The following is a 27739-nucleotide window of genomic DNA, read 5'->3' as shown; positions in this document are numbered from 1 at the left end:
TGCAGCCAGCAGCACCTGAGCGCTCTCTTGCTTCGACATGTTTGGAACCGTTCCCCAGTCCCAGCTCAGCTTCCGCTTTGGGGCTGACTCCCTCAGAATTCCGGTCCATGGTACGGTGGACGCTTCTGCGGCTGGCAACTGGCTGGCTATATTCAACGTTGTGTCCGGGGCGATCCTCGACCTGTCATCGCTGCTCCCAAGCCCGCCAGATCCTGGACCACATCTCATCATTGGCCGGCATCTCCCGCTTCCCCCACAGATCTACACATGTACTTTGTCAGCCGTTGTCCCGTCCCACCACTCCAACCAAACACCAAGTAGTGCTGAATCTCTCCCTGGTCGCCAGCGGTTGGGCCGTGTGCCGCCCCCTGGTCCAGTGCCAAGGTGCTGTCAGTGGCCCGTTAACCCCGAGAACCACTCTATACAGTGGAGTCATAGTGCATATATAGTGGAGCACTAACCACTCTTGTCCACTGGGCCACCTCTTTTCCGTCTCATCTCAACGATCTCCATCTCCTCCTGCCAAAAATCGAAAGGGTGTTGTCGATCCTCTTTGCATGATCTGATGACTCCATGATCGGATCTTTTTTCTCATTCTTGCCCCACCGGGCCCACCACCGCCAAATCCATGACGGACAGAACCTGATCGACGTTCCTGGATATGGTCCAAGCATGGTAAAAGCCTCTCCAGCGAAGCTAGCACCTGTCAACTGATTTTCCAGATGTTACCTATGGCCAAGGTTTGTTGGGATCCCGGCCACCCGCGGTCGAAAAAGAACAAAAGAGCGAGAGAAAAAACAGGGCAGCGGGAGAAATGGGTGAAGGGGGCAGGCGGGAGCTGGAAGAGGCCAGAGAACGAGGTGGTCGAAAAAAAAAGAGGAAATGAGGCAATCGATACCCAGTCTATAACTGATGTAGTTTTCTTCAACTCAGGTCCCACCTTGGCCTTCCGAGACATGATCGATCAATGTTCAGTGAGACCTGCAGTCTGAACTCATGGTAACTGAAATCAATACCTGAAGCCTTGAGTGATCAGCAACAAACAGTTTGTCCCACAAGATTCAGTGATACTTTACCGAGTACCTCATTATACCTTTGAATTTCCCTCCTCTTCATCCACGCAATTCTTCGATCATCATGAACCCCACCGGCAACATCATCGACATGAACATGGACTGGGCCGCGTACCTGACTGGTGTGGCACCATGCCGCTTTCCGCCCTTTAGCCGCTCAGCAAAGAGCGAGACTGCGCCCAACCGCCAGCCAATTGCATCGACAACCCGGGTGCCTGTCGAGCAGGAGGATCGCGAGAAGCTACTAGAGCTGTCTAGAGCCGAAGACCGGGACGGGCTCGGTGCTCTGCTCCGAACGGCCTGGGCTGTGCTCCTGCGCTGCTACACAGGGCAGGACGACGTGGCGTTTGGATTTCAAGGTGACACACCTCATCCCGTCGTTGCACGGTTCTGCCTTGATGATGCCGCGTCCGTCTCCGTGACCGTGGAACGTGCCAAGGCCGACTTTGCCAAGCATCTGCCCCCGGTCCCGGCCGAGCTGATCCGCGCCGGCGATCACCCGCTGTTTGACACTTCCGTAGTGTTGTGGGGCCTACCCAGGTCTTCGGCACCGCGTCGGGTTATGCCTCTGGTAAGTTAGATACTTTGTCAGTTTTCCTAGTCTCACTTCATCGCGACCCTGGCTGCATAGCAAGTCAAGCTAGAGAGACACGTCAAAACGGCACCCAAGACCATCTCTCTCTTGAGACACCCCAGATCAGTAGCGCGAGGACAAGATCCCTGACCCTGATCTGGACTTGGGCACTAACCCTAACCCATGATCCCTGTCTTCCCGTCCTATAACACCGTTTTGTATACCTAGCCCTAGTGATTATGTTAACAGCCTCATCTATAGCAGCAGCAACCACAACAACACAAGCTCCGCCTCCTTGTCAAAGGCGGGGAGTCAAGTTTGAATCTGTTCCTAGAGTGGAACAGTACGCTCTTGGGCATGCCCATGGCACAGGGCAACCTCATCGCCAGCACCTATGCCAAGATCCTATCGGCTCTTCTAGCGAGCCCTTTGGATGCCACACTAGGTACGCTGCCCGTTCTGAGCCGGGCCAACGAAGACCAAGTACAGTTGTGGAACAACGATGTGGTGATCGACCCAGTGGACCGGTGTGTGCATCATGTCATTGCCGACCAGGTGCTGGATCGTCCGGATGCAGAGGCCATCTGCGCGTGGGACGGCTCGCTCACCTATCGTGAACTCGACGCTGTGTCAGGTCGGCTGGCTGCACGCCTTGTTGGGTTGGGCGCAGGACCCGAAGTCCTGATCCCACTTTGCTTCGAGAAATCGGTACGTTGCATACCTACGTGACACGGTACGGCAGCCTTGCGAGAAGGTGTGTAGCTAATTTGGCATGTATCAGAAATGGACAGTAATTGCCATGGTTGCAGTCCTGAAGGCCGGTGCAGCCTTCGTTCCTTTGGACCCCTCTCATCCCGTAGAGCGACTTCGGAGTCTCTGTGATTCGGTGGGAGCAGACATAGTCCTCTGCGCTCGTCAACTCGTGCCAACTCTTACTCAGGTGGGGCTGGAGACAGTACTGCCTGTGGATGACCAGACTCTTGCGGAATGCCCCGAGTTGCCGTCTGATCAGCCTGGTCACTCTGTCATGACCAATGTGTCTAGCAGCAATGTTGCCTATGTCATCTTCACATCTGGCTCTACCGGCAAGCCCAAGGTAAGCAACATCATCTCTCCTCTCCCATCTTGCTGCTCGATTTTCGCTGCATCACAAATACCTGGTAACTGACTGAGTCGTCCACAGGGTACCGTTATCGAGCACCGATCCTTCTGTTCCAGTGCCAGATCTCATGCTCCGGCACTTCGAATCGATGGCACCTGTCGAGTGTTGCAATTCGCAGCACATACATTTGATGCTAGTCTGGTGGAGATCCTGACACCACTCATGGTTGGAGCATGTGTTTGCATTCCCAACGAACAAGACCGGCTGAACGACCTCGCCGGGGCCATGAGCCGGTTGCGAGTTGATCATGCCGTTTTGACACCATCCTTTGTCGGTTTCCTTACCCCTGCTACCGTCCCTCAGCTTCGTAGGCTAGTTCTTGCTGGTGAGGCCATGTCACCTACGCACGTCACAACGTGGTCTCACATCGAGCTCGTCAATGGCTACGGTCCGGCCGAGAGCTCCGTCGCTGCTGTTGTCAACCCTCGCGTCGGCCCTGCCACCGAGGCCACTGATATTGGCATGCCTTGCGGTGTTCGTTGCTGGCTTGTCGACCCCACCGACCACACCCGTTTGGTGCCTGTCGGCTGTGTCGGTGAACTGCTCTTGGAGGGCCCGAGTTTGGCTCGAGGCTATCTCAACGAGCCGACCAAGACTGAGGACAGCTTTGTCTGGATGCATGGTCGACGCTTCTACAAGACGGGCGACCTTGCGAGATACAACTCGCCCAAGGGCTCTTTGAGCTATGTCGGTCGCAAAGACACACAGATCAAGTTCCACGGCCAACGTATCGAACTGGGAGAGATCGAACACCACATGGCCGTCGATGAAAGCGTGAAGCATGCCCTAGTCCTCTTGCCCAAGCAGGGGCCATTGGCCAAGCGCCTGATTGCTGTTCTTTCCCTTCCGGACTCTGTCGGGTCTACCACCACCAGCTCCACTGGTACTTCAGTGTTGAGGCTGACTGAGAACTCTACCCTGACTGAGCCTATTCTTCAGGGCATCCGTGAGCGACTGGGCACCCGCCTCCCAGCTTACATGGTGCCCTCCACTTGGCTATGCGTCGATGAAATTCCGATGTTATCGTCGCGAAAGATGGACCGCAAGACCGTGTCGACCTGGGTTGAATCAACCCTCACCAACGACCAGTGCCAGCAAATTATCATCAGACAACAGGTTGCGTCCAACACCGACTCTGTCGATGCTGACGGCAAGGGTCCCGACAATACCCCTAGCGATGCCAATCTCACAGACGCCGAGTCCAAGCTCCGTGGTATCTGGAGTTTGGTGCTGAATCTTCCTGCTGATCAGATTGATGTCGACAACCGGAGCTTCCTCAGCCTTGGTGGCGATTCCATCACTGCGATGGCGTGTGCAAGTCAGGCCAAGAAGGCAAACATGGGACTGTTGGTGCAAGACATACTCCGTGCCAAGTCTCTGAGACGACTGGCCGAGTGTGTCAGAGTCCTTGCAGAGCCGGAAGGACATGAGGCTGAAGACAAAGAAGAGGAACTAGCTCTTAACAAGCGGTTTCCGCTCTCACCCATTCAGCAGTACCACTTTCAGGCTCGCCGGCAAGCCGAGGGCGATGAGCACTTCAATCAGAGCTTCTGCCTCCGACTTGCGCGGCCCCTCGATGAGGTTGTGGTACGGAATGCCCTCAGAACTGTAGTTCATCGGCATCACATGCTGAGGGCGCGCTTCGAACAAAGCCCGGAGACTGGCGAGTGGCAACAGTACATCACCGCTGATGTGGAGGGCTCTTACCGCCTTCGCATGCATAGCAGGATCTTAATTGCTGGTGAAGCCGATGCAAGCATTGCTAGCGCCCAAGGTTGCCTCAATGTCCGTCAAGGTCCACTCATCGCAGCCGAGTTGTTTGTAGCTCAAGGTCGCGATGATGGACACCAGGTACTCTTCATGACAGCACATCACCTAGTCATTGATCTGGTGTCTTGGAGAGTGGTACTAGAGGAGGTAGAGGAGATTTTGGACAACAAGCCCTCCGTTATCCACAGATCCCTCCCATTCAGAAAGTGGAGTGCTCTTCAAGCAAGCGACTGTCAAGTCAAGGATCTTGACAAGCTGCTCCCGGGATCCGATCAGGTCCCTCCAGCACGCTTCGAGTATTGGGGTATGCAAGAGCGCCCAAACTTGTACGGTGATGTGGCCTGTGAGGGCTTCGAGCTTGATCCAAATACAACGGGCCTTCTGCTGTCAGATCAGTGTCAAGCACCTCTTCGAACAGAGACAGTGGAGCTTCTCCTGGCAGCCCTTCTCTGGTCCTTCCGCACAGTCTTCACAGACCGCCCCATGCCAGCCATCTTTAATGAGGGACACGGCCGTGAGCCTCCCCGACCAGAGATTGACATCTCTCGTACTGTTGGCTGGTTTACCACGCTATTTCCCGTGGCCTTGTCACGGCCCAACAGCTTCGTGGATGCCCTTATCCAAACAAAGGACTCTCGGCGCAAGGTGCCGGGCAACGGTCGTCCCTATTTTGCGGCACGATTCCACACCAACGGTGGACGTGAGCGATGGGCTACTCACCACAAGGACATGGAAATCTCGTTCAACTTCCTGGGTCGATACCAGCAGCTCGAGCGTGTTGGTGCTTTGTTCCAGCCTGCCTCGGGTGCCCTCATGGCCGGTGAAGCACATCCAGGCAGCCCAACAGCTGACTTTGGCCACATGGCTCTTCGATTCTCCCTCTTCGAAATCTCGGCCGTCATAGTGCGCGGTGCTCTGCGATTCGGCTTTGCTTGGAACCGCCATATGCTCCACCAGTCGTTGATCCACGATTGGGTTGCTGCCTGTCGCCAGACCTTGATCGATGCCACAAGGGCCCTTTCCTCGCTCAGATATCGCCTCACGGCTAGCGATCTTGCGCTTATCCCCGAGCTGAAGCCCGCCGACCTTGCTACCTTTGAGGAAAGTCGCCTCCCCGGACTGACAGGAGGTCGAGGATGGGAAGCTGTCGAGGACATCTATCCGGCCTCACCCATCCAGCAAGGTCTCTTGATGAGTCGAACCAAAGACGGAGACTTCTATGCTGTCCGGCGAGTGCTCCGCTTCAAGCCGCATGCAGACTTTCCCTTGAGCGCGGATAGGCTTGTGCAAGCCTGGAAGGGTGTTGTGCAACATCATGCGCTGCTTCGAACCGTCTTCGTTGACGCGATCAGCTCTGTGCGGGCTGGCGGCTATGACCAGGTGGTGCTCAAGGATGTCGAGCCTTCGATACAGCTGCGGGAATGTCTGAATGACAACGAGATGCTGGCAATGGCCAAAAGCCTGCAGCCCATGAAGTACCAAGATAATAATGCCACCCAGCACCGCTTCTCAGTCTTCCATACCGCCGAACCCAGCAATGGCATCATCTGTGTTTTGGAGATGAGTCACACGGTGATGGATGGTGCATCCATGGACCTTTTGCTCCGCGACCTTGGCCGTAGCTACGAAGGAACTCTGAATGGGTTCCCGAAGCCACTCTTCAGCCCTTTTGTTTTCAGCCTTCAGCAGCGTAATTTGGATGAAGACGTGGCTTTCTGGAAACATCATCTCGAAGGTGCCGAGCCCTGCCACTTTCCAGTTTTAACCGATGGTCTCGTCATCCCGGACCACCAGAAGGAGCTTCGTTCGCTTCGCATCTCATTCCCTGAGCTCAGCTCCTTGCGATCATTTTGCCAAGAGACTGGAGTCACTCTGCCAAACGCTTTCCATGCCGCATGGGCAGTTACGCTGGCCCGTTATACCGGCACCGATGATGTTTGTTTCGGTTATCTTATTTCCGGCCGTGACGGCGAGCACGTCGAGGGCTCGGAAGACGCAGTCGGGCCTTTCATCAACATGGCCACTCAGAGAGTGAAACTTGAGTCATCTGACGATGCCCCTATGTCTTTGATGAGCCTTCTTGAAGCAGTGCAAAAGGAGCAGCTTGAAAGCATGCCATACTCTCAGGCATCTCTGGCTGAAGTTCAGCATGCTCTGCATCTTCCCGGTGGGATGGCACTGTTCAATACGTGCATCTCGTATCGCCGACTTCTCCAACACAGAGCCGAGACCAAGCCAGGATCGCTTGTTTGGGAGGATGTAGAAGCTATCCATGACCCTACAGAGTATCCAATTTCGGTCAATGTCGAGGTTGACGATGATGGCTGGGCTGCCATTGACATTGACTACTGGACAGACTCGGTCATCGACGCCCAGGCGCAGAATGTGGCTGCAACCTTCCTCCAAGTTTTGGCCAACATCGTCAAGCACGCAGAACAGCCCATCTCGCAGCTCGATTTCGTCCACGACACTAGCAAGGAGCTCATTTGGGCATGGAACAAGAACATGCCACCAAACACAGCGGAATGTGTGCACCGCATGGTGGAGAAACAAGTTGCTCTTCGACCCAATTCACCAGCCGTTCGCGGATGGGATGGTGACTTCACCTATCAGGAAATGAACACTCTGGCCAATCGCCTTGCTGAGCATCTTCGAGGCTTTGGTGTCGGGCCAGAAGTTTTGGTGCCTGTCTGCTTTGATAAGTCATCGTGGACCGTCATTGCCATGCTTGCCGTCTTGAAAGCAGGCGGAGGCGTTGTTCCCCTCGACGCTACTCACCCCACCAATGCATTGGAGGGCAAGGTCCTTGACGCGGGTGCCATCATCGTCGTTGCTTCAGAGACACGTGCCTCCATGTTTGAGACGATGGTACCGTACGTGGTGGCGGTAGGAGCAGAGATGATGCAGAGTCTCGAGGATCTTGTTGTCGAAGACGACCACACCGAGTCCTCACCAGAAGATGCAGCATTTGTTATGTTTACTTCCGGCAGCACCGGAAAACCGAAGGGTGTAATTCTTTGTCATCAAGCGCTCGTCTCCAGCGCCCTCGCACATGGATCAGCGCTAGGTTTGGGGCCACATACACGTTTCCTGCAGTTTGCAGCTCACACTTTCGACAACAGTCTGGAAGAGATGTTCACCAACCTCATCCATGGTGGCTGCGTTTGCGTTCCTTCGGAAGAAGACAGACTCGGGGACCTCCCGGGCGCCATCAGGAGGCTTGATGCCAACTTTATGGATCTGACGCCCACCGTGGCGGCATTGCTCCGGCCCGAGCAGGTGCCGAGCATTCGTGGTATGGCTGTTGGAGGGGAGGCTCTGACACAGGAGGTTCTCAATATCTGGGGCGGCGCGATCCCTGTGCACAATCAGTACGGGCCCAGTGAATGCTCTATCAACTCGACACACCGTCTCCACATTGACGCCAATGGTGATGTTGCGAATATTGGCACCAGCGTTGGCAGCGTTTCGTGGGTGGTGGACCCTCGCGACCACAATCGATTGGTACCCATTGGCTGCGCTGGCGAGTTATTGATTGAGGGGCCCATCCTGGCCAGAGGTTATCTCGAGATGCCCGTCGAAACGGCGAGGGTGTTTGTGGAGATGCCTCACTGGGCTGCCCTGGACCCGTATCACTCAGAGAGAGGCGCCAGGAGGATGTACAAGACGGGAGACTTGGTAAGGTATAACTCGGATGGCTCGCTAATTTATTTAGGTCGAAAGGATACCCAGGTCAAGCTGCACGGGCAGCGTATCGAACTCGGCGAAATCGAACACCATGTGAAGGCGTGCCTTCCAGAAACCTCCCAATCCTCTGTCGAGCTCATTTCAGTCGGACAATCTCAGAAGGCTCTTGGCGCCTTCATCTGTCTGACCCAGGAGGATCAGTCAGATGAAAAGATTGCTATTTTCCCCATGACCGCCCCTTTCCGATCCCTTGCCCAGACCATTGTCGACTCCATCTCCACCAAGATGGCCGCTTATATGGTACCATCTGTTTTCATCCCCGTCACCAAGATGCCCCTGACGTCCTCTGGAAAACTCGACCGAAAACGACTACGCAACATGGCACAGGCGCAGTTCGAGAAACTCGACAAAGACGACCCCAACGGTATCACGGCCTACCGACTCGGGGCGAAGAAGAGTGGTGGGCGGGCTCCTGAAACCGCCATGGAAAAGGAACTTCAGCAGCTGTGGTCGACCGTTCTCAATGTTGATCTTGAAGCCATTGGCGCCGACGACAGTTTCTTCCGTCACGGTGGTGACTCGGTCGGAGCTATGCGTCTCGCAGCGGCTGCACGACAGAGGGGTCTCGTTCTCGCGGTTGCCACCATATTCCAAACCCCAAAGCTCTCTGAAATGGCGAAGGATATGAAGACAAGTGAGTCTCACAAGTTCGGATCGTTGAACGAGGCAGTCAACAACGAAAGCACTGTCGATTATCTGCCCGGGCCAACCAAGGCGTTCAGCCTCATTGCCTCAAAGGCTCCGCAGGACATTGAGGCTTTGCGCCAACAAGTAGCCTCGTTATGTCGGGTCAGTCCTGAAGTCGTGGAGGATATCTACCCCTGCACGCCACTCCAAGCAGGCCTTGTCGCAGCTTCACAAAGACAGCCCGGAGCATACGTTGCTGTCAATGCATACAAGCTGCCAGCCGGGACAAACTTGGAGCAATTCAAGCAAGCGTGGGCAAAGGTCGTTGCGTCCGAGTCCATCCTCCGTACAAGAGTTGTCTTTATAGAAGATCTCGGCTTCTTGCAGGTTGTTGTTCAAAGCCCAATCTCCTGGACCACTCTGAAGGACATCAATAACCTCCCCGAAACCTCCCGCCACCTACCACCACACGATGGCGGTATCCTGTCTCGCTACGCCATCGCGGGAGAGGAAACCGATTCCCCGACTTTTGTATGGACCGCTCACCATGCCCTGTATGATGGATGGAGCTTGCCAACGTTGTTGGGCCGCGTCGAGCATCAGTACCACCACCCCGAGGCCCCTCTGGCGCCAGTGCCAAACTATTCACGCTTCGTCGAATACCTGTCCAACAGCGATACGGTCACCTCGGATGCGTTTTGGATCGAAGCTCTCTCCGGTTCTGCAGCTCAGCAATTCCCTTCACTGCCACGCCCGGGTTACGACGTAAAAGCCACCAGCCAAGCGCGGCGATCAGTGCGGTTCACCCGTCCAAAAGAGACCGAGGTGACAATGGCGTCTCTGTTACGAGCAGCATGGGCGGTTGTGGTGTCCATCTACTCTTCGTCAGAGGATGTCACATTCGGTGAAGTGTTGAACGGACGTGATGTTCCTGTGGCTGGCATTGAAGACCTCGTGGGCCCAACCTTGACATCAGTTCCCAGGCGCATCCGCATCGACCGATCGCTCAGCGTGCAAGAAATGCTGCTTGAGGTCCAAAGACAACTGAACGGTGCCATCCCCCACCAGTTTGCCGGACTGCAGCGGATCCGAACACTCAGTCCAACTGCTGCTGCTGCATGCGACTTCCAAAACCTCCTTGTTATCGACACAGCTGAAGAGGTGGCGGAAGATAGCCTCTGGAACAACCTTGCCGGCGGAGGGTCGAAGCAAGGTGCGGACTTCTTTAGTTATCCGCTCAACGTGACGTGTACTGTCGGCTCTGGGGGTGCTTCAAACGATAGCACCATCGAGTTGTGTGCTTATTTCGATGCTGGCATCTTGGCCGAGTGGCAGGTGGTCCGGATGCTGGGCCAGTTTGGAACTGTGCTGGAGCGACTGTCTTCGATAGACAATCAGACAACAAGAATCGGGGAGATCGATCTGATGGGTGCTGAAGATAAGGAAAGGGTACGGGAGTGGAATCAGACTCCGAGTCCGGTTGTGGATCGTCGCGTGCATGACATGGTGCTCGAGGAACTGATTCGGCGGGGTAGCGGATCGACAGCCGTGGTAGGATGGGATGGAACCTTGTCGAATGGAGATCTCGACGCGCTCTCGGCGGTGCTGGCAAGGGAGCTATCGTCAAAGGGAGTCGGGCGTGGTGACGGCACTCGCTTCGTTCCCTTCTGTCTCGAGAAGTCGGTGTTTGCCGTGGTTGCACTGCTGGCCATCCTCAGGACAGGAGCAGCCTTTGTGCCACTGGACCCAGCCCACCCAGTCGAGCGCATGAGGGAGATTGCAAGAGACTGCGACGCCAAACTTATTCTGTGCTCCCCGCAGTTTGAGAGCACCTGCCTCCAGGTTGTCGACACCATCGTTCCTGCCGATCTGGCTAGTGTCAAGAGGCTGCTCGCAGCCACCACGGAAAGTGTTACTGGTGAGTTGACCCCGCCTGCCTACCCACCCACCCACCTTCCCATTCATTATTGCTAACAATGAAATGATGGATCAGATCAAGGACAGCTTCAGCTCCATGATGTCTCTGTCCCAACCGACCCGGCCTATGTCATCTTCACCTCGGGCACAACGGGCAAGCCCAAGGGCACCCTCAGTATGTTTTCTTCATTTTTCATCTTCATCTTCACTGTCTCTCATACTGACCGCTGCTCTCTTCCCGTCATCCTTAGTTTCCCATGCCGCCTTCTGCTCAGGTGCCGCTGCCCATGGACCAGCCATGCTCATGAACCCTCCCTTCCGCTTCCTCCAGTTTGCATCTTACACCTTCGATGCCTCGATGGTTGAGATCTTCACCACTCTCATCATGGGTGGTAGTGTGGCCGTTCCTCGTGGGGAAGACCGCACCAACGGCAACATTGCCTCTGTCATGGAACAGATGGAAGTGACCATGACCTTGCTCACTCCCTCCTTTGCCCGTGTCCTGAAGCCCAGTGATGTCCCTCACCTCAAGACACTGATCCTGGGTGGTGAGGCCATGACGCAAAGCCATATTGACACCTGGGCTGACAAGGTCAACTTGGTCAACGCCTACGGCCCGAGCGAGTGTGCCGTGGTGGCTACTGTGAATCCCCGCATGCACCGCGCAGCCATCCCGTCCAATCTCGGAAGAGGAATTGGTCGTTGCTGGATTGTTGACCCCCAGAACCATAATCGCCTCGCACCACTTGGATCCGTTGGTGAGCTGCTCATCGAGGGTCCCACACTGTCGACCGGTTATTTGAGAAACGAGGCCAAGACCAAGGAGGTGTTTATCCAAGATCCTCAATGGGCCAAGGCGGAGTCTCTGCGCTTCCCAGACATGCCACCATCTTCTCCGCGCCGCATGTACAAGACCGGAGACCTTGTTCGCGTGTGCGACGATGTGTCTGGCGAGATGTTTTACATGGGACGCAAGGACTCGTCTCAAGCCAAGCTCAACGGCCAGCGCCTGGAGTTGGACGAGATTACTCACCATCTAGCTGCTGATGATGGCATCCGACATGCTGTGGTCACCATCCCCAAAACAGGTGCATGTGCCAACAGACTTGTTGCTGTTGTTTCTCTTCGATCAGCTCCCCAGGAGGCTGTGGACCCGACTATCAAGTTCCATATGGTGACGTCCAGGCAGGCGTGCGACGCCGTCAAGCAATCAGAAGACCGATTACGACAGAAGCTGCCACCGTACATGGTGCCTTCAACATGGCTTGTCCTTCAAGAAATACCGCTTCTGCCGTCTGGAAAACTTGACCGCACCAGTGTCGTCCGGTTTGTGGAAAATATTGACGAGGAGACTCTGGACACAATCAACCGCGCCCTCTCGTCTGCTGTCGACTCAGTTCACCAAGGTCACTCTGCCACACAGGATGATGTTGTTTCTGTGGAAGAGAAGCTCAAGTCTGTCTGGAGCCAGGTGCTCAATATCACACCAGACAGAGTTGGACGCAATGTCTCCTTCCTGCACCTTGGAGGTGACAGCATCACCGCAATGCAAGTCATGGCTCGCTGTAGATCACTGGGCCTCACTGTCACTGTGCGGGACATCATCAGCAGCAAATCGGTCCATGACCTCGCCCTGAAGGTTGACGCCCCTCGCCATCAACGACAAGGCCCGAAGGCTGACGGCGAGGACCAACACGACTTTGACCCATCACCGATCCAACAGCTGTACTTCGAACAGCTGATGGGTGGCAATACCCCATCTGCTGGATCTCGGAACTTCCACCAGTTCAACCAAAGTGTTCTGCTGAGGCTCGCAAAGCACGCTACCGCTCATGATCTTGAGCGTGCCATCCAGGCCTTGATCACGACACATTCGATGCTCCGCGCTCGGTTCCGTCGCGGGGGCACGGGACACTGGCGGCAGCGCATCACAACTGATGTCAGGGGCTCATATCGTTTCAAGACACACGCCATTAGCGACCAAAGTCGAATCGAGAAACGTGTTCAGAATTCTCAAAAGGTGCTCGATATCCAAAACGGCCCCTTGTTGGCAGCAGACTGGCTCACGGTCGGCAAAAGCGACAAAGATGTGTTCGTCTTCATCACGATCCACCATCTCGTGGTCGACGTTGTCTCGTGGGGCATCATTCTCCAGGACCTGGAAGACTTCCTGGCCACTGGGAAAATCAAGGCCCCTGCGTCACTGTCTTTCCAGACATGGAGCCGTAAGCAGTCTGAGCAGGCCCAGTCGCAAAAGAATGGCTCCTCGTTGCTTCCGCACCACGAGCCTGCAGCCGAGGACCTGCAGTACTGGGGGATGATTGGTACCTCGAACGTTCAAGGCGATGTTGTTGAGGGTGCTATTGTTGAGTTGGACGCAGACACAACTAATCTGCTGCTTGGGCCGGATTGCCACAAGCCCCTCCAAACTGAGCTGGTTGACGTTTTGCTTGCAGCCTTGTTGGTTTCATACCGCAGCGCAACACCCGACCGGCAAGGTGCACCCACGATTTATAATGAAGGACACGGACGTGAGACGGGGGATGACACAGTTGATCTATCAAGAACTGTTGGATGGTTCACAACTCTATCGCCAGTGCACCTGCCAGAAGAGTCTTCCTTGGGTAAGACAACGTGTGCCTGTTCTGTTTTGGAACATCATACTAATCTCACTGTATTTCTCGTAGATGGAGATATCGTCAACGCGATTCGCTGGATCAAAGACTATCGACGTCGTTTGCCCGAGAAGGGTCGCCCATATTTTGCTTACCGCATGCTCACCTCGGAAGGCCGCGAAAAGTACGGTCACCAGTGGCCCGTAGAAGTGGCCTTCAACTACCTCGGGCAGATGCAGCAGCTCAGCCGTACTGACAACTTCCTGCAAACCTGCGATCATCTCTCAGTGAACTCGGAATTTGATATCGGGAAAGACGTTCCCCGCTTGGCACTCATTGATGTGTCTGCAGTTGTCTCAGCAGGGCGTTTGAGGCTGTCGTTCTCGATCAACAAACACATGAAACGCCGGGATGCCATCAACACGTGGGCGAAGAACTGCCAAGGTCTTCTTCGAGAGGCCGCCGAAAGATTGATGGATCGTGCACCCGAGAAAACTCTCAGCGCATTCCCACTGTTGCCCCTAACCTACTACGGCCTGGAAAGTCTCAACGAGAGACTGCGGTCTATCGAGGTCAACCCCAGCAACGTTGAGGACGTCTACCCCTGTTCGCCGATGCAGCGCGGCCTGTTGTTGAGTCAGCTTCGTGACCCCGAAAAGTATGCCTACAGCGCCGTTTTTGAGGTTCAGTCTTCCGCGGGAGAGGTCAACCCGGAACGGCTGCACGATGCTTGGCAAGTTGTTGTCCAACGCCACGCAACTCTCCGGACGGTGTTTGTGGATACTGTCGGTGATGAGGGTTTGATGGACCAGGTCGTATTGCGCGAGTTCCCCGGCAGGGTTTATACCATGACCTGCGAGGACGCTGGTCAAGACGCTGACAAGGCCATTGTTTTCTGTCTGGAGCAGATTCAGGGCATCGACTACAACGAAAAGAAGCCATCGCACCGCCTCATAATCTGCAACACGGCTACTGGACGGACCTTTTGCAGACTCGAGATCAGCCATGCGATCTGCGACGGTTCTTCGATACCAATACTGCTCGATGACCTGGCGGATGCTTACGGTAATGGGGACGATTCAAAACCCATCAAGATCCAAAAGTCTGCACCGCTTTATCGCGATTACATGGCCTACATCCAGTCTCAACCTCGTGCCGACAGCGTTGCTTACTGGAAGAACTATCTCGACGGCGTTGAGCCTTGTCTGTTTCCCGCTCTCTCGGACGGCCACGCTCATACAGAGCCATCACTTGGGTCTCACATCATATGCTTTGACCGCCATGTCATGGGTGAAGTCAACACATACTGTGCTGACTCAGGAATCACACTCTCGACATTGCTTCAATTTGTATGGGCCATGGTTGTGCGATCCTACACGGGTTCGGATGATGTCCTCTTTGGCTACTTGGCATCTGGAAGAGACCTCCCTGTGGCCAACATCGAGCATGCTGTTGGCGCCTTCATCAATATGCTTGTGTGTCGTGTCCACATTCCCTCTGATGCCGAAATTGCTGAAGCTTTAGACACCATCAAGGGTGACCTCGCGGATGCCATGGCACACCAGAGCTGCTCCCTTGCCGAAATGCAGCATGAACTGCGACTCGCCGGCTCAGCCCTTTTCAACACGGCTTTTACCTACCAGAAGCGAGGCCGTGCGCAGTCTTCTCCTTCGCAGTCCGATCTCCGGTACCGCGTCGTGAGTTCGGAAGACCCAAGCGAATATGTTGTGGCCGTCAACGTCGAGGCCACGGACGACAAGGTCGAGGTTCACTTCAGCCACTGGAGAAATATCATTTCGGACGCTCAGATCAGAAACGTTGCCAACGCCTTCCAGCAGACTCTGTGCGATATCGTCACAGATAAAGGGGATGACTGCACTGTGGCTGAGATTGACATGGTCGGCCCAGCCGGGCTCGGCCAGATCTGGTCGTGGAACAACTATGAGCTACCGTGTGTAGAGCGGTGTGTACACGAAATCATATCGGAGCACGCTCTTCAACGTCCTTTAGACACCCCTGCTGTTTGTGGGTGGGATGCATCCTTCACCTATGTCGAACTCGAGGCTGCAGCATCAGCCTTGGCCCGCCATCTCGTTGAATGGGGACATGTTGGCCCAGATACCTTCGTGCCGCTCTGTTTCGAGAAATCTGCCTGGACTGTTGTGGCTCAAATTGCCGTTCTCAAGGCTGGCGGTGCGTTTGTGAATCTGGATCCCAGTCACCCAAGCGGCCGGCTCGAGCAGCTCATCCAGGATGTCGGGGCTCAAATCGTCCTCTGCTCCCCTCTGCATCAGCATAAGATGGCCAAGATTGCACCAAAGACCCTCATCGTCAATGCCGATTCCATCACTACTTTCTCTCAGGAGCGGTCAGGGGCAACTTCTTTCCCAGCGAGGCCAACCAACGCCGCCTATGTCATTTTCACATCCGGCACGACGGGCAAACCAAAGGGCACAGTGATTGATCATGGAGCATTCTGTACAGGGGCTCTCGCTCATGCTCGTGCCATGTTCATGCACTCGGACTCGCGCGTCCTTCAGTTTGCTTCCTACACATTTGATGCAAGTGTCATGGAAACACTTTCTTGCCTGCTCGTTGGCGGTTGCGTGTGTGTCCCGTCAGATGAGGCCAGGATCAATGATCTTGCAGCTGTGATCCGTGACATGAACATCACCTGGACCTTGCTCACGCCATCAGTGGCGAGCACCGTCAAGCCAGAAAGTGTTCCTTGCCTAAGGACACTTGTCACGGGAGGCGAAGCGATGGCAGCGGGTCACATTGAGCGCTGGGGTACCCAATGCGCACTGGTCAACGCCTACGGTCCTACAGAGTGCTCAGTGGTGGCCACTACCAGCACCAAAGTCAATGAGTCGCATCGCGTATGCAATGCCGATCGGTCCAGTATTGGCAGTGCGGTAGGTGGTCGTGTCTGGGTTGTGGACCCCCAAAACATCCACCGCCTGGTGCCTGTGGGTGCCATTGGTGAGCTTGTGGTTGAGGGAAGACTGGTCGCTCGAGGCTATCTCAACAACAAAGAGCAGACAGACAAGGCGTTCATCCGATCACCCCCCGAATGGATGAGCCACCCGGTCCTTGAAGGCATCGAACAGACCTATCCACCAGGTCTCACTGTTGGTATCTACAAGACCGGCGATCTCGTGCGATGCAACTCGGACGGATCCATCTCCTACGTGTCTCGAAAGGACACACAGATAAAGTTAAACGGAAGACGCATTGAGCTTGGCGAGATCGAATCTAACTGCTTGGCGGGCCTTCCAGCGGACTCACAGCTCGCTGTCGATATCGTCACTCCTGCCAGCAGCCGGGCCGCAACAAAGTCACTGGCTGTCTTCTTCTGCTGCAAGGTTATGGAAGAGGCTGCCGATACACCTGCTGGGTTCTGCCTCCTCCCCATGAGTGACCCACTCCGTCAGGTTGCCCAAGCCCTCAAGACTCACCTCATCGCCGTCATTCCTGCCTACATGGTCCCACAGCTCTTTGTGCCTGTATCTGGAATGCCCTGGACCAGTGCAGGGAAGCTTGATCGTAGACAACTGCGTCGAGCCATCGAGGAAGATGTCAGCAGAGAGCTTTTGGCCGGCTACAGGTTGGCTGCCGCTGCTGCCACCAGCAAGCGCCGCGAACCAGCCAGCGAGGTTGAGAAGAAGTTGCAAGGTTTGTGGGAAACCGTGCTGGGGCTGCCGAGTGGTTCTGTGAGCCTTGACGATAGCTTCTTTGGTTCTGGCGGCGACTCCCTCACTGCCATGCGTCTTGTGGGCGCTGCACGCGCCCACAAAATGGTTTTGTCTATCTTGGATGTATTTGAGAAGCCCACCCTCGCCGAGATGGCACTCGCTTGTGTTCGGGAACAAAACACGACAACGTCAGTTCAGCAAGCACTTCAGCCATTCGACCTCGTGCCCTGCCCCAAGACGAAGCTCGATACCCTTCTCCATGAGGTGTCTTCCCGTTGCCATATGGACCGCCAAATGATCCAAGACATATACCCATGCAGTCCATTGCAAGAAGGACTTGTTGCTCTTGCCAACAAACAAGAGGGTGCATACGTGGCTGTCAATACTCTACAGCTTCCACACAACGTCGATATGGATTGCTTCAAGGCAGCCTGGCAGAAGGCTATCGATGACACGGATCTCCTACGAACTCGGATAGTCCACACAGCCACTTCCGGGTTTCTGCAGGTGGTCACCGCACCTCAGCCTGTCGTCTGGCATCAAGATGACCACCTAGACGAGGCTGACTTGCGAGGCAAGGCATTAGGGCATCAAAATGGTGGCGAGCTCACTAGGTATTCTTTTGTGAAGCACGGCCACGCTTGCCACTTTGTCTGGGCTATCCACCACGCTCTTTACGATGGATGGAGTCTCCCTCTCATTGCCCAACGAGTCCAAGAGACTTACCGCCAACTTCAAATGTCCGAAAGAGCCAAACTCTCCTTGCCCGACGAACCCAATAGCCATGCTCGCTACGCCAGTTTCATCCAGTATTTGGGTCAGCGCGATGTTTCTGCCTCGGAGATGTTCTGGACCAACCTCCTTGATGGCGCATCGTCGGTTACACATTTCCCGCAACTCCCTGCAACTGTGGCATCTATGAATACTATGACGAAGAAATTCCGGGCAGAGACATGCAAGCTCAATCTCGGCCGAGCACAGGTTCTTGCAGACATCACAATCCCCACCCTGATTCGGGCGGCTTGGGCCATCACCCTCGGCACTTACACTGGGACTGAAGATGTAATCTTTGGTGAGACGTTGTCTGGTCGCAATATCGACCTACCCGGCGTCATGGAGATGCCAGGACCCACCTTCACAACAGTCCCCACAAGAGTTCGGCTATCACGAGATATTCCCGTAGTGCAATTACTACGCAACATCCAGGCGCTGACAAGCCGGTTGGCCCCTCACCAACATCTGGGACTGCAGCATATCAAGAAGCTTAACCAAGACTGCGCGGGCGCTTGTGACTTCCAGAATCTACTGACGATTCAGAGCTCGCCATCTTCCCGACAAAACACCGAGTTTGCAGACGTCCCCTGGGACTTTCAAGGGGGGTCTTCCACAGAAGGCTTCTTCACACATCCGCTTGTGCTCGAATGCACCGTTTCTGATGCGGGCATCCAGGCGACCATTCACTCAGACGAGGATGTCCTTTCAGACTGGCAGACCAAGCGCCTTGTGCAGCAGCTCGAGTCTGTTTTGCAAGCACTTGCCAGTGCCTCCAAGAGCGTCAACACCACTCTAGCCAGCATCCAAGTCATCAGTGCCGATGACCAGGCGATCATTGCCAAGTGGAACCGCATCAACGCCCAAGGAGATATAGAGCACGTCGTTGACTCGTGTATTCACAGTCTCTTCTTGAGAGAGGCTTCCGCACATCCAGACCGCGTTGGAATCAGTGCATGGGATGCTGAACTCACGTACGGCGAAGTCAAAGAGCACGCGACTCGGTTGGCGTTCCGTCTGAGGCAGCTTGGAGTCGGCCCAGAGACCATGGTCCCAGTCTGTGTTGAGCGGTCTGCTTGGGCCGTAGTCACGTTGCTGGCAATTCTTCTGAGTGGTGGCGCATTTGTGCCCCTGGATCCCGATCATCCTGCTGCTCGACACAAGGATATGATAGAGACAGTCAGCCCACCATTGCTGCTCTGCAGTCCTGCATACGCCACCCGGTTCCAGCATCTCGTCAAGACTTGCCTGTTTGTGGACAGCGACATTATCCGCGGCCTCCCTTCGGGTGGCTTAGGACTTATCAATAAGAATGGCGCCCGCCCTGACAACACTGCCTATGTTCTCTTCACATCGGGCAGCACCGGGCGTCCGAAGGGTGTCGCGGTTGCTCACCGTGATTTCTGCAGCAGCTCTCGCGGCTACGCCCGCGCAACCCACATTACGTCGTCCTCGCGCGTTCTGCACTTTGCCTCGCTCACCTTTGATGTCGCCCTGATGGAAGTGCTTACGCCCCTGACGCTGGGAGGATGTGTCTGCGTTCCTACAGGAGAAGAGCGGCTGCATAACCTTGGCGAGGCGATTGTAAGACTGCGCGCCACATGGGCATTCCTTACACCGTCAGTGGCCCATTTGCTTGACCCTGATATCGTCTGCCCTACGCTCAAGACTCTTGTGTGTGGCGGCGAGGCCATGTTGGCCGAGACTGTCGAGCGCTGGGCTGATCGTCTGGAGCTCATGAACGGCTACGGTCCTACCGAAGCGTCAGTGTTGGCTGTTGTGAACCCCCGTGTTTCAATGGAGCGTGATTCAAGCATCATTGGTCGCGCAACAGGGGCAGCACGTGCGTGGGTTGTGGATCCTAGAGAGAACTACAATCATCAACTGGCACCAGTTGGAGCTGTGGGCGAGCTTGCTATTAGCGGTCCACTCCTCGCTCGCGGGTATCTCAATGACCCTCAAAAGACAGCCAAAGTGTTCATCGACAGTCCGGCGTGGGGACGCGGCCCTGCTGCTGGAGCCGTGCCCGCCACTCGTATCTATCGCACCGGAGATCTTGTTCGATACCGACACGACGGTGCTCTGGAGTTCTTCGGCCGCCGAGATGGCCAGGTCAAGGTCAATGGCCAGCGGATTGAGCTGGGTGAGATTGAAAGCCGCCTGTCTGTTGATGATCGTGTAAGCCTGGCATTGGTGGTCCAACCCAAGGCAGGGCCTTGCAAACGACAACTGGTAGGCGTCCTCACCCTTGGTGGTGATGCTCACAGCCATCCCAACACTGGCGACAATCAGAATGGGGACGAGGTCTCCATCACTCAAGATTGTTGTCCAGTTGCGGGTTCCGCTGACCGTCTTGCCCGAGTTCGCACTGCCATTGCCGACATTCGGAGCAACCTTGGAGACTCGCTCCCGCACTACATGGTTCCTTCTGTGTGGGTTGTTCTTGAGAGGATGCCTGTGGTAGTGTCGGGCAAGTTGGATCGAGTCAAGGTGGGAAGATGGGTTGAGAGCCTGGATGACGCGGCGTATGAACGGATATCGCACGACTTTGGGCTTGCAGGGGAGGATGAAGAAGAGATCGAGGTGACCGGTCCCATCAAGACTCTGAGAGACATCTGGGCCAAGGAGCTCAACATCCCCGCAGATCGCATCAAACTGAACAAGGCATTCCTTAGTCTTGGTGGCGACAGTATTACAGCCATGGGCGTGGTCTCGCGTGCCCGTGTCGCCAAGATCAAACTGTCGATTCAGGATGTTCTTCGCTCCAAATCTATCGTCCACCTTGTGGAGCTCGCAAAGTTCTCGCACTCGGAGCCATCTAGCAACCAAGGACCCAAGGCTGAGAGCGGTGAGGACAAGCCATTCCCTCTGTCACCGATTCAGACCTTATACATGAGCTCTACCACCAAGTACTCAGGCGACGCACGCTTCAACCAAAGCTTCTCTGTCAGTGTTGCACGGCATATCACATCCGACACCATCAAGCAGGCGATCGAGTCGATCGTTGCACGACATAGCATGCTACGCGTGCGATTCAGTAAGACGACCAGAGGTACCTGGCAGCAACAAGTCCAAAAGGTATGTCCCTTGATCGCCTCCTCATGTCTCGTGATGCCCTCGAATACTAACAAAGTAATCAGATACAGGCCAATGCCTACTGCCTCGTACAACACCGGGTCAATTCTCGCCGTGATATTCCTGCCATCGTGGCTACGGCTCAGAACAGCTTGGATATTGAGAGGGGTCCTGTGTTCCGAGTAGATGTTTTTGACGCCATGGCTGAAGACGAGACCATCATTTCCATGATTGCCCACCATTTGTGCGTCGACATGGTCTCATGGCGTATCATCGTCCAGGACCTTGGTCAATTCTTGGAGACGGGTTCGTTGCCACAGGACGAACGCCTTTCCTTCAAGGAATGGTGCACCATCCAAGCTGCCAACACCGCATCACTTGACAAGGACACTCTCCTCCCCTTCAAAGAGGTCCCAGCTGATCCCCTGTACTGGGGTATGCGCAACCCTCTGGCATACGGCACAACGGAGACCAGAGCATTCTCACTCGACGAGAGAAACACAAAGATGGCTTTGACTGATTGCCACAAGACGTTCAGAACGGAGCCATCTGAGCTGTTCGTGGCAGCTATTGGCCACGCATTCTCTATGGTCTTCCAAGACCGGGTCACACCCACAATCTACACCGAAAACCATGGGCGTGATCAAGCGTCGGATTCTGAAGTGGACTTGACTCAGACCGTCGGGTGGTTCACGTCGATCTGTCCTTTGCATGTGCCGGGCGGGGTTGATGAGGTAGATACGGTGCGCAGGACCAAGGACATGCGACGCAGCATCCCAGAGAACGGTCGTTCGTACTTTGCCAGGAAATGGCTGGATCCTATCGCCAATAGAGAAAAGTCGACACCCATGGAGGTCCTTTTCAATTACCTTGGAGGTGGTGTCCGGAATGTCGACGATGCAGACGACTCGATTGTGAGGGCAGTCGACCTCGCTGACCATGAAGGGCTAGTAGCCGATGTGGGACCCCAAACACCAAGGCTTGCTTTGTTCGAAATTTCCGCCATTGTGGTAAACAACAAGCTTCAGTTCAGCTTCGTGTACGACAAGGGCCTTCAGAAGCTCAATGATGTTCGCCGTTGGGTTGGTCTCTGCAAACAGAGCCTCGAGAAGATGGTCGCTTCTCTCGTCCAACAGCCGGCAGAGCCAACCTTGAGCGATTATCCCCTCCTGACCCCCCTGACGTATGGTAACCTCCACAAGCTCAGCCAGACGGAGCTTCCACGTCTTGGAGTGCACTCTATTTCCGATGTCGAAGACATATATCCTTGTACCCCTGTGCAGGAGGGCATGTTGATTGGGCAGCTACGCGATGTGAACGCCTATTTCTTCCATGGCATTTACGATGTCAAACACGCTGACTATCGTCATCGGTTGGATGCTAACAAGCTCCTGCGTGCATGGCAAAAAGTGGTCGACCGTCACGCTGCTCTGAGAACCGTGTTTGTGGAGAGTAGCAGACGGGGAGCGGTTTTCGATCAGCTGGTGCTCAACAGGGCAGACTCGGGTGCTGTGCTGTTGAGGTGCAGTGATGAAGATGTCTTTGGCCACCTGAGCCAAGTGACAATTCACGCGTCTGCCAAACTCCGAAAGTCCAAGCGTCAACCTCAGCTCCCACACCAACTGACCATCTGCACGACTCCAAGCGGCCGAGTGGTGATTAAACTGGAAATCAACCACGCGGCTGTTGATGGCGGTTCCCTTGCCATCATCCTTCAAGAGCTTGCTTCTGCATACAGTGGGTCTCTCGAGCTCCACGCAGGTCCTCTGTTCAGCAAATATGTCCAGTACATCCGCAGTCTACCTGCCGGCGCCGACACCGAGTATTGGATGACATATCTGAAGGGTATCCGGCCCTGCCATTTCCCCAAGCTCATTGAGGATACTGCCACCGACAGCTCCATCGACAGGAGACTCGGCTCTTTGACCCTGCCATTCGATCGGTTTTCGGAGCTGCGTCAACTGTCAGAGCATGCCCACGTCACCCTGGCAAACATTATTCACACAGCATGGGCTTTTGTTTTGCGAAAGTACACCGGAAGCGATGATGTCTGCTTCGGGTATCTGACGGCAGACCGCGACGCCCCGGTTGATGAGATTGACAAAACGGTCGGGACTCTGATCAACATGCTCTGCTGCCGCATCCAAGTCACTGAAACCCAGGCGCTTGAAGATTTGTTCCGTGCGACTCAAGATCAGCATTTGCAGAGCGTGTCGTTCCAGCGTTGCTCTCTCGCCCGGGTTCAGCACGAGCTGGGCCTCGCCGGGAAGCCGTTGTACAACACTTCTATCTCGACACAGAACCATGGGAACGGGAACGATTGGGGACGTGGTGATGGAATTCGGCTCGAGATGGAAAAAGCACACGATCCCAGTGAAGTGAGTCAACGCTGCACCTACTAACCCTTGTGGTAATCTTGAGCTTCGCTAACTCTACGGTCAACAGTATGCTGTCACTGTCAATGTTGACACATCGAGAAATAGCGAGGGTGTGGTCTTTCGGTACTGGACTGATCACATCACGGCTGAGCAGGCTGAAGAAATGTCACAAACCATGGCCAGCATTCTCAACGCATTCATTTCGCAGCCAGCAAAGTCTGTTGCCGCTCTGGACCTGGCCATCTCACACCGCTCCACTGCCGGAGACCTGGAGCCCGAGAACATTCCTAGCAGCGGACGGACATCTTCCAGTGCCGACTCTTTCCAGACTGTCCCGTCGCAAGGACCACGGAGCACTTCGCACAAAACCACACTTCTGAAGTTGTGGAGTGCATTGCTGGACCTTCCACAAGATTCCATCAGCGGGCCAGACAGCTTTTTCGAACTTGGCGGTGATAGTATCACGGCCATGAAGCTGGTTGGTGAAGCCAAGGACCATGGGCTTGCCCTCACAGTCGCTGACGTTTTCCGAAATCCATGCCTGGATGACATGGCTGCGAGCGCAAGCGCCGCCGATACGTACGCTTCAGATGAGTCAACGGCAAACGGGGCCGATGGATTCACCAACATGACAGCCTCCATGCTTCAGGATTCCCACGAATACGAGCGATTCTCCCTTCTGGCGGCATCCAATGTTGACGCTTTCCTTCAGACGGACATTGTCCCTCAAACGGGTGTCTTTAGAGGGGGGTTGTCTGACGTTCTTCCCGCCACCGACTTCCAATCGTTGGCAGTTGCCGGCTCGCTTCTCAAATCTCGCTGGATGCTCAACTACTTCTACTTGGATGGCGATGGGCTTGTCAACTTGGTCCGCTTGAAACGAGCATGCTTCCGTCTGGTGCAGTCTCTGGATATTCTCCGCACCGTCTTCGTGCCTTCGGGCGGGCGATTCCTCCAAGTAGTTTTGCGGACAGTTCGACCAGCCTTCCACGTTATGGAGGTGGAGAACGAAGATCAGCTCGACACTGCTACACAGGAGATGCAGAGACGGGGTGGATTTGAAGGAGAGCTCGACGTCGATGGGGAGACAACACCACGTCTCGGCGAACAGTTCGTGCAGTTTACGGTTCTGCGCTGTCGCCAAAGCACTCGCCACAGAGTCCTCCTGCGGATTTCTCATGCCCAATATGATGGTGTGTGCTTCCCAAAGATCCTGGATGTTCTTGTTGCCGAGTATCGTGGCGAGTCGGTGGAGCGTCCACCATCTTTTGCAAATTATCTACGTGCATCTGCTGGCACCTTGACATCGGAACATTACCAACACTGGAAGAAGCTTCTTCACGGTTCATCCATGACCGAAGTTGTCCGCCGCATGGGGCCAAACTATCGGAGAGCTGGGACTGGAGCAACCGCCTGTCTGAAAAAGGTTGTTTATTTGCCCCTTGTGGACTCGGGACGCGTCACCACCGCAACTGTTGTCAAGGCTGCCTGGGCCTATGTCCTGGCGCAAGTCTCGGCCAGCAACGATGTGGTGTTTGGCCACACTGTCAGCGGCCGCAATGCATCAGTCGCCGGCGTTGAGAGTATGATTGGCCCTTGTCTCAATCTGCTTCCAGTTCGTGTCAAGTTTGGCACGGCCGGCAGCACAGCGAGGAAGGTTCTTAATCAGGTTCAGGAGCAGCAAGTTGCGAATATGCCACACGAGGTTCTTGGCTTCCGTGAGATTGTTCGCCATTGCACCAGCTGGCCTCGCTGGACCTACTTCACCACCACAGTCCAACACCAAAATGTCGACCAAAGCACTCACGTGAGACTTGGCGATGTTGACTACCGCGTGGGGTGCGCAGCAGGTGCCGACGAAGACTTTTCTGATCTCTCTATCTTCTCACAGCGAGCGGAAAGTGATGGAGCTGATATGTACGAGATAATGCTCAGCTTTGCCGAAGACGGCCCAGTTCCCCGCGAGTTTGCTGAGCGTGCATTGGACATGCTCTGCAGCGCCGCAGAATTGTTTTGCGCCAACCCCGATACACCACTGCCGTCGGACACTGAGATTTCTGGCGCCTCTCATCAGTTGCCGTTCAACGATATTTCCACACAAGACAACGACGAGGGTACTTTTGCTGTATCCCGCTTGCGACATGTCAAGAAAAGGCAGATCGACAACCTCTCTACACTGGTCAAGAAGGCTTGGTTCCAGGTACTGAGTCTGCCAGCGACGGACGATACCATTGACATGGACACATCTTTCTTCGCCGTCGGAGGAGACATTGTTGATCTTGCGCAGGTAGCATTGCTACTGGAACAAAAAGGTCTGCCGGAGCCCAGGTTAGAGGATTTGATTGACCATGCCACCTTGAGGGGTCACATGGCTGTCGTTGCTTCTCTATCTGGCGCGGTCTCAACTACCGAGGACAGGAGAACCACTACGGCTGGGCACCAGGGTGACAGAGCTAGCATTTTGACGGTGCCTAGTGTCCATCAGGACGACAACTCGTTTGCCAAGGTGGTGAATATTGTGAGGATGGCGAAGAAGTTCATGGTTAAGCCTAAGGCTAAAGGACAGAGGGTGCAGGCTGCTATTTGAGCAGATGGCGTGGGCAAATGTTAACGAGGGAAAGATAAGGGATGGGATACTGACCAAGTGAAAAGGGGACAATGCCCATGTGGTGAGACAAAGTTGGCAGGTATTCGGGCAGTTTTTGTTTTTCCACTGTTTTTACAATCTCTTGATTTCAGTTGGTATTTGGAGTCGTTACTTGGAATTTCTGCAGATTTTTACAGAACACGAGGTGTTGGGTGGTGTTTATATCTAGGTGGTTTTATTCTCCTTTCATAAGTTCACTTTCTAGAACCAAACTTGTGCTACTACTCTACTTATCACTCTCAATCTTTGTGAACGTTCGTACTGGTACCTACTTGACTTTGTGCCGCCATCCAAATGTTGTCCTTTTCAACAGCCCGATGGCTCTCAGCTCATTGCAGACAAACGTCATATCACCCTCATTCAACGCTAGCAAAACCTCCCATTTACCCTCTTGTTCTTTTGTCCCTGCCTGTCGTTCGTTCCCCTGGCGTCGCGGAAGGATGTTCATGCTCCCGTCGTTGGCGCTCCACGTTTTCCTCGCCCAGTCTGGCCGGCTGTTGACCGTCCCGAGGATACTGAACCGGACGTCTGCGCCGAGGAAGCTCCAGGAGGAGTCGAGTCTGGTTGTTTACTGCTGGACTGTGTTTTGGTGGGCTATGGCGAGGTCATGTGGCGGAGTGGAGGAAAAAGTTGCTAGGTGCTTGGATAGTGAGGGTGATGTTGGGATCGGTGGAGGTGCTGGCGGTGATGGATTGGATGCTGTAGCGGATTTCGGAGGGCGGCGGTGGCGATTTGTGCAATATTGGAAGGGATTTGGGGTTGATGGTCGGGTGAGGAGGGAGCAACAGGCTTTGACGGGGGAAGTTGAAGGCCATGAGGGTGAGATGTACTGGGAATTGACTGTGGAGGTGGGATTGCTCTGCTGTTGAAGTCCTTCTTAAGATTGATGCAGCTTCCGGTTTCGGATGTGACGGGCAGCTTAGGGTCACCAGGAATGGTTTCGAGCACTTGAAGTAGACTGATTCCATCACAAACAGTGTGATGTGAGGCAATACAGAGAAGCAAACCACCTTCAACGAAGCTAGCCTTGAGCGTCAGGGGGTGGCAACTCTCGCCTGGTGAGAGAGAGAGAGATAGAGAGAAAATATCTTGCTCCACCAAAGCAGGCGGAATACTGAAGTCCAGGAGCTGCTCGTATGTGTAAGGGAACTTTTTCTTGGTCAGGACTTCATGGCAGAAAACCTCATGAGGAAATACATTGATATTGAAGTTGTTGAGATTCTCGCTGTATACGACTTGAGCCGTGGTTAAATCGGCTGGGTGCACGACTTGGCCGGCCAGGAACGGCCAGCGTTTGAAGACCCTGTGCAAGCCTTTCAGGAGATAGTCCACTGCAGCCGGTATTTTGTCGGTGTCGGGGAATCGAAAGCCGTACACAAGTCGTGTGTATGTGACTAGTGCATACTGATCGACAACCGTCAGTGGGAATGTCTCCAAGAGGCTAGCCATCCAAGTGTGTTTCGAGGTGTGTGGACGCTTGGCAAGAGAATATGTAGTGTGAGTAGCGTTTGCAAAGTCAGGTGATCATAGTTGACCGGTTTGGTAGGTTAAAAAGGGTCTATCGGCGGCATTTATACGTTATCTGTAATTGTCTGTGAACATATTCTCGTGACCCAGACGTTCCAATGCGGAATGCAGTAAAGCCAGCTAGGGATCTACGTGTTCCATTGGCGTCAGGAATCTCCAGA

The 27739-nt window shown here is 54.7% G+C and overlaps 2 protein-coding genes across 2 annotated transcripts; one reads left to right on the top strand and one right to left on the bottom strand.

Annotated features, from left to right (window-relative positions):
• Window positions 1-48: 48 nt before the first annotated feature.
• Window positions 49-27058, top strand: QC763_0071980 (NRPS protein). Its single transcript, XM_062905994.1, has 9 exons — window positions 49-1644; window positions 1909-2355; window positions 2429-2743; window positions 2831-10871; window positions 10947-11045; window positions 11122-13494; window positions 13558-21029; window positions 21092-23404; window positions 23472-27058. Exons 1-9 carry the CDS (start codon window positions 1138-1140, stop codon window positions 25989-25991), a joined length of 24087 nt encoding a protein of 8028 aa, XP_062766318.1. The 5' UTR covers window positions 49-1137; the 3' UTR covers window positions 25992-27058.
• QC763_0071990 (uncharacterized protein) lies at window positions 7643-8918 on the bottom strand (the record flags this gene model as incomplete). The annotated part of the gene is made up of 2 exons (XM_062905995.1): window positions 7988-8918; window positions 7643-7937 (listed from the first exon to the last, which is right to left on the bottom strand). Exons 1-2 carry the CDS (start codon window positions 8125-8127, stop codon window positions 7643-7645), a joined length of 435 nt encoding a protein of 144 aa, XP_062766319.1. The 5' UTR covers window positions 8128-8918.
• Window positions 27059-27739: the final 681 nt, after the last annotated feature.

Source organism: Podospora pseudopauciseta, chromosome 4 (genome assembly GCF_035222475.1).
Source record: "Podospora pseudopauciseta strain CBS 411.78 chromosome 4, whole genome shotgun sequence".
NCBI lineage: Eukaryota > Fungi > Ascomycota > Sordariomycetes > Sordariales > Podosporaceae > Podospora > Podospora pseudopauciseta.
The sequence above is the reverse complement of the archived record's forward strand: the minus strand, read 5'-3'. Positions and strand labels throughout refer to the sequence as shown.

Coding starts and splice junctions, on each gene's coding strand:
- QC763_0071980 (XM_062905994.1), top strand. CDS start 1,138: ATGAACCCCACCGGCAACATCATCGACATGAACATGGACTGGGCCGCG. Junction 1,645..1,908: donor CGCGTCGGGTTATGCCTCTG/GTAAGTTAGATA, acceptor CCTCATCTATAG/CAGCAGCAACCACAACAACA. Junction 2,744..2,830: donor GCTCTACCGGCAAGCCCAAG/GTAAGCAACATC, acceptor AGTCGTCCACAG/GGTACCGTTATCGAGCACCG.